The sequence below is a fragment of the Halyomorpha halys genome, unplaced genomic scaffold (genome assembly GCF_000696795.3).
Source record: "Halyomorpha halys isolate HHAL.00 unplaced genomic scaffold, Hhal_1.1 Scaffold169.1, whole genome shotgun sequence".
NCBI lineage: Eukaryota > Metazoa > Arthropoda > Insecta > Hemiptera > Pentatomidae > Halyomorpha > Halyomorpha halys.
In genome coordinates, this window is record NW_027104700.1 from 529426 (window position 1) to 536390 (window position 6965).

Sequence of the window (6965 nt, forward strand, 5' to 3'; positions counted from 1 at the left end):
CCTCCTCTAGTGCTGTGGTAACAACGCCATTTAATAAGTTGTTTCTAATCTTTCAGTGAAAAAATTACGGTTGTGATAATGCTAAAAAGGACTAAATGCAGTCAAAGTAATACTTATTTTATATTAAAATTTGTTGGCCTCAGCTCTGCAAGATGAGGCCGAAGTCGTATTGTTTACGTTTATGGACGCTGTGTTTAGGTTAGCCGGTCTAGTTCCAAAGTCCTAAATAATGTTCTTATTTAATTATTCGTATTACGGCTATTTATATTGTAACTTCGAGTTTGCGAAATATATATGATTGATTAATTCATTTTTGTAAGCAATGGAACATAAATTGGGTCTATTTATTTCATATGGAATTTTTGCACTGCGTTCTTATGTTTTTTTTGGGAGTGATTTTTGAACTTATAAATGTATTTTAATTATAATGGCCAGCCTTAAGGATGAAAGGGAGGATACAGATGGAGACGAAATGGAACATGAGTCAGGTGAATCCGACAAGTCAAGTTCAACCTCTGACACAAGTGATGGTTCTGATACAGATGATAGCTCAGGTAACAACCAAAATAGTTAAGTAGCGCACGTGTAGTTGTTTACATGTTTTTAAAGTACATTTTGGGGGAATCCAATATTTCATTACTAATATTAAGTAAATGTTAGTCTATTTTATTATTTCACTTGTAAACTATTACATTATTGTTTTATGGCAAACATTGGTTCAAAGATATTTGTATTAGTGTATGTCCTTTGTTTTGAAGTATTTGTGAGATCTAATTTTGTTCTTTGTTAAAATTTTTGATTTAAAAGTATTTTGTCCACTTCTTTCTTTATTGTTTAAGAATTGGATGGTGAAGAATGTGAACGTAGAAGAAATGAGTGCATTGAGAACTTGGCTGAAATGGAACGGCAATTTACAGTGTTAAGAGAACAGTAAGTGAAAAATCACAGTTTCTTTTATAATGCAAATATTGCTTATGTTGTATTGTTATGGAGTTAGTTTCAATGGCCATACTTATAACCCATACTCATAACTATTTATTTCATTTCAATCTAAGATCTGCTCGAAAATATAAAATACTGATTTGCTTGAAAATATAATATGCTGATCTGCTTATATTCAAAGTCTATAAATAGTAGGTCTTGTATTTGGAATTAGTTACAAAGACTGCTCCATTTTCTTCTGCCACCAAGATTTTTTGTTTTTTAAACCAAATTGTTAATATTATGAATTTTTTTTAATAATAATTTAGTAGGATTATATGTGAATGGCTTGTAATATAGCAGAGTATGACACTTCTTTGTGAAATAAAATATAAGTTGAGAAATAAACAAAGTTATTTAATTGAATATCGATTATAAATTTTTCAGAGTAAAAAATAAATCTTTACTTATATCTATAAAATCCTTTGCTGGAAATTAAATATAACTTTGATATTATTCAAATTTAAAATAGAATGTAATTTTTAATTAAAACTAAAAAGCAGTTTCTTTATTTTATATTTTCTTATATCTTTGTTTATATACGGTTAATTTGCTTGAAAATTAAGCAGTTTTGCCGACTGCTGTTGTGAATTTTACAAATTTAAATTACTATTATTACAAATTTTTGGGTCTATAAAGAAAATATATGGATAGCAATTAATTTATTGTCCATATTAATCTTCTATTGAAATTAGCTTTATTATTAACAATAGATCTTCTGGTCGAGATAAAAGGTTTATTAACTTCTTTTTCGGTCAACAATCATCACTGTTCAATACGTCAAAAGTTAGTTGTAGTTGTCATTAGTATTGTTGCATTTGACTCTCGTCACTAACCTATTTCTCCTGTAAATTTTCTGTTTTATTGTATAGTTTAAATTATAATATTTGTTTTTGAACTTTAGATTCTTGATACCATTTAAATGCACCGCTCTATATTTCAATTATATAATTCTTCTCTGAAATATGTAAATTTTTTTTTTAAGTAAGCATTGAAGAAACAAAAAGTAACATTGTAATATAGTTTTATTGAATGTCTACTTTCATCTATGTCTTATGATTTTTTTTTTTAATTGTTATAATGACCACCCTAGTGTGTTTCACAGACATAATAGACTTGCATTATTTTTCTTTAGAAACCAGTGACAATGTAAATCGTTGTTGTTTGTTAAGAATATTGAAATATTCTTTTATATCTTCCTATTTCTTTAGGCAGATAATATCGATTTTTTAATAACAACCCAGATTTGTACCACAGAAATAAATAGATTTACTAGGTTATTTTTCTTACAAAAACGGTCTGTCAGTGTAAATCTTTGTTCTTAATTGTTTGTTAAGAATATTGAAATATTATTTTAACAAATTTAAGTTATGTAATAAGCTTTAGAAGTGAAACTAAAGATTAGAGGTTACTATTCTTTAGTTTACCAGCCTGTGATGTAAGAAATGGTATTCTTTATAAACAAAAATAAGAAGTTCGTTAATTTAAACCTATATAAGTTGTGCTATTGAAACTGTCATTCAATATCAGGTTAGATGGCATTTTTTCAGTAATAAATAATGTATGTTTAATTTTTCCAATTATTTAAGGTTAAAAAAAACTATATTATCACTTGATACGCTTGTTGTTTATACTGTTTAATATTAGTTAATACTTATAATTGTGTATTAATATCTTATCTGTGTTTTAATATCTTCCTATCATGGAATCAATGCTATAAAGACTGGTTTTATTATGTCATAGATATTATAATTTTCAAATATTCATGATTTTATTCTAGAATATTCAAGTCCCAAAGTAATTTTAGGATCTCAAAGGCCTGATTAGTTAATTTGCTCTAAAAGATCATTTGTACTGATTTCTTTCTATTCAAATGTTATAAATTTTTATACTTGACTGTTTTCTCTGACAATCTTGCATATTTATAATAAGGTAGTAACAATCCCATTTCTTTCTCTCAGGAGAGATGGATTTTGACGGATGAGGTATAAAAAAAAAAAATGAAATTTCGTGCGGAAGTGACAATCTCAATTTCGATTATTAAATTATTTCTAGAACTGTATTCAAAGCTATCAAAAAGTGAGATATTTCGAAACTCGGAGAGAGAACAGTTGTGTCTGCATATTGGGTTTTAAAGATTTTGACAAGATCAATAAACAAGTTCATTCCTGTAGAACATAAGTTGAGGTCTTTGTTTTAAAGCCTGAAAATGAATTTTTTTTTTAGATAGCCCACAAATTGGACATGGATCAAACTTCATTCTAAATTTCCACAGCACTCCGTTTGCCATGAGATACTTATCACATGTTGTTTCATTCAAGTTGGGCCCTGTGTTATAAAGGCCAAAAATGTTATTGAGATAGCGCATAAATAAAAAAAAAAGGCAAGGTCAAACTTCATTCTAAGGTCAACTTCCGCATTGCCATGCGATACTTATCTCATGTTGTTTCATTCTTTCCCATACCTAACCTTGAAACATTATGAAATATAAACACTACTCAAAGAAAAAGAGTATTATTGTCAGAAGATAGTCCGGGTGGCGGTCAATAATACTATTTAATAATAACCAACATTTTGCCCCACTTTGCTGGGCTTTATTAGAGCTTATCCTGATATAAATAAATAGGTTGAATACTGACTATGGTAATAGAGGAGATTCAAGTATACTTTTAGTTATCATAATATGTTCTGTATCCTTCCCCTCCCCCTCATTTTCCCTCTTCTTGGTCATTTCTGACCCACGGGAGGGGTCAACCTATTCTAACCATAGTAGGGGGGTTGAGATTTTTCCTAATTTCTGACATACAAGAGTGGTCATCTTACAGGCTACAACACTATTCTAACCAGAGTAAGTTGGTCGAGTTTTGTGCTGATTTAGTATGGATATATGTATATATCTGTATCTTCACCACCAGGTTTAAGTAATGAATATGAATAACTAACTATTTTTGAGAAAACCAAAAATTAACTTAACTTTAACTTTCCCAGTGATGAATAATTCTTTTATTTATAGGCCTTTTTTTCTTCTTAAAGGTCTAGATTTGTTTTATACGACTTTCTATCACAAATATACTTAAAGTAAATTGATAAAACTTGAGGAATAAGGGAAATGTTATTTTTTTAAAATTCATTACTTAAACATGGTGGCAATAATATTTCAATGTTTACAGTCAGTTTCCATCCTTTTGTGGTTGCATTGTCTGTATTTTCAAATTATACTAAAACAGTTCTCACTCACTTAAGACAATAAAAGGATATTTGCTGTCTTCATAAAATAATTCATGACAAATAATAAGATAGGGCACAATCTTACCCCACTCGATTGGGTGAGATTGTGCAAAAAGAAAAGAAATTCCACTGCTTACTCCTTATAAATTTTAATCTTGTTTCAAAATAGAAAGCTTAAATGTTTATCTATATTTCTGCACTAAATTTATTTTAATATGTTGGTAGATAAAGAAATGGCTTAAAAATATTCTCAAAACCTGGTATAATCTCTCCTCATTTAACGGCAACATTTATGATATAAACTCACAAAAAAAAATCGATATCATGGTAACAAGCTCGTAAAATTCTCTATTTACTTTCAAGTACCAATTTCTGTGTGATCATATTAATTCATTATATGCTTAGACCTATTTATAAATTATTCTTTATTTTAAAATTATAGTATTTAAAGATGGGAAAAAATTGACAAAGTATGTATTATTTTTTTTTACATGATAAAAGTCAAGTTAATCTCTTGAAGTACGTAATTTTCCATTAGTATATTTATATTTGATTACCAGTTTTAAATGTATGAACAGTTTGTGCTTCATGTTCATCAGTAAGAGCATGTGTTGACGATTTCATAAATTAATTTTATGTTTAAAATTAGTTTTAGTGAAATCTTATTTCTAATATTCCAAGGTTTCTTAGTGATTATGTTGAAATAAACATCAGCCCTCTGAATGTCATATTTAGGTTAAAAATGGGAGAGGGGTAGATGTGAAGTATGTTTACATTCTCTAAAGTAGCCAATATGAAATACGGTGGATCCTGCAGTGTTGCCAATTCACTTTCACTTTCTCTCTCTATCTCTCCGTAAACTAGCTTACTATTCTCTAACGAAAGGTTTGGACTCCTTTACCTGTAGTAGGCAACCACATACAGTTAACGATGCCAACTACTATTAGCGTGGCTCTACAATCTGGTGTCGAATCCTGGTCTCCTCCACCAACAGCTTCCGGCAATTGTCTTGGTCCCTTCCAGCCACCATCTAGTTCCGAAGTCCCAGCATATTTTTTGTATCAGTAGCAACACCATCAGCCCAATGCAGCTTTGATCTTCCTCTTCTCCTGGTACCATGGAGTGGCTCCATCAGTCTTGGTGGATCTTCACTGCCATGCTAACAACATGTCTTGCCCACCTCAGTCTTGCAATTTTCATCACTCGAACTATATTGGACTCCTTAAACATGGTGTATAGCTCCTGGTTTTTCCTCCTTTTCCAATCTCCTCCAATGAGAACACCACCATGTATATGTCTGAGGATTCTTCTTTCAAAGACTAGGAGTTCCTGTTCACAAGTCCGCGAGGTAGTCCAAGTCTCATACCCATCCAGCAAGATTGGGCGCACTATCGTCTTATAAAGACAAAGCTTCGATTTTCTTCTCCAGAACTGCCTTTCCATAGAAAAATAGCACTGATTTGTTGCTATGATCTTATGCCGAATCTCTTGTTCAGGTGCGTTGTCTTGATTTACCAATGAGCCAAGATATACAAAAACCTTAATCTTCTTGAATTGGTATTCCTCGAAGGTCACCTCCTCTCCAGGCCTAGACCCCTCTCCGGTAACCATATATTTTGTTTTTTCAGCATTGACTTCCAAGCCAAGTCTTCTCGCAGGACCACCAGAGCAAGGAAAAACATCTGATACAGCCTGGAAGGAACATCCTATGATATCTATATCATCCGCATACACTAAGAGCTGTACAGATCTAAAAAGATGTTGCCATTTGCTGTATCCATTATGTATGTAATGATGCCTACTGGTGATTTAAGTACTGAGTTTTCAGTTTGTTCGGACTAAGTTCAGCAATATGTCAAAACACCCACCCATCCTATTTCACGCAGGCTACTATAGTGTTTCATTCATGATTATTGATTTAAAATACAAAAAAGAAATGGGAAATGTTTTTATATTACTTCTACCTTCTAAGAGGGACATAAATGAAGAGAAAAAGTTTGTCTTTTAATGTATTGTTGAAAAGATATATAAATAATAAACTATTATTTATACCTCATGAGCATAACCTAATAATGGTATGGAAAAAAGGAAACTTCGTTTTTATTAATTTTTTGACATTAAAAAAATCAAGGGATTTTGGAGCATTATGTTGAAATATGTGTAAGTACATTCCTAAGGATACTCTTTGCTTTATGGAAAGTAATTCCTATTACCTTTAACTTTTTTCACCAATAATGATTCTTCAAGATTTTGTAAATGTTATATTTTAGTTTAGGTTTTAAATTATTTTTAATATATTTTTATTTTATAATATGGTCAATCTTTTCTTTGTAATTAAGAATTTTTTGTCATAACGTAAAAAAAAAAAAAAAATGAAAGATTTTCAGTGCCTCTAATTTTTTTTTTTTAATATTTAAAATTGAATCCTCTATTTAAAAACTTATTTAATTACATATTTTTATTTTTATTATAGAAAGTTTGACTAGTTACAAGTAATAATTGTAACTTACCCTGCCATATTTGTTAACATAAAAAAAAAAAATTAATTTTATTTGTAAAATGACTACTTAGCAGTTTCTTATTTCTAGGTCATTTCTTTAAAAACTGTCTTCATTTCAGTTTTCATGACCTCATTGATAAAAAAAAAAATTAAATAGAATTAGTAAGGTACTATATTTTTATTGTCTTTGATTGTTATTATAAATAATTTTACTTACTGTGTGGATATTATATATCTATCTGATTGTGTATATTAT

The 6965-nt window shown here is 29.7% G+C and overlaps 1 protein-coding gene across 1 annotated transcript in view; it reads left to right on the forward strand.

Annotated features, from left to right (window-relative positions):
* Nucleotides 1–17: 17 nt before the first annotated feature.
* Nucleotides 18–6965, forward strand: part of Brms1 (breast cancer metastasis-suppressor 1-like protein) — a 10081-nt gene continuing 3133 nt past the window's right edge. The window contains exons 1-2 of the mRNA XM_014417797.3: nucleotides 18–554; nucleotides 840–930. Coding sequence (XP_014273283.1) covers nucleotides 428–554; nucleotides 840–930 — 218 coding nt within the window. The 5' untranslated portion in view covers nucleotides 18–427. The remainder of the gene's footprint in view (nucleotides 555–839; nucleotides 931–6965) is intronic.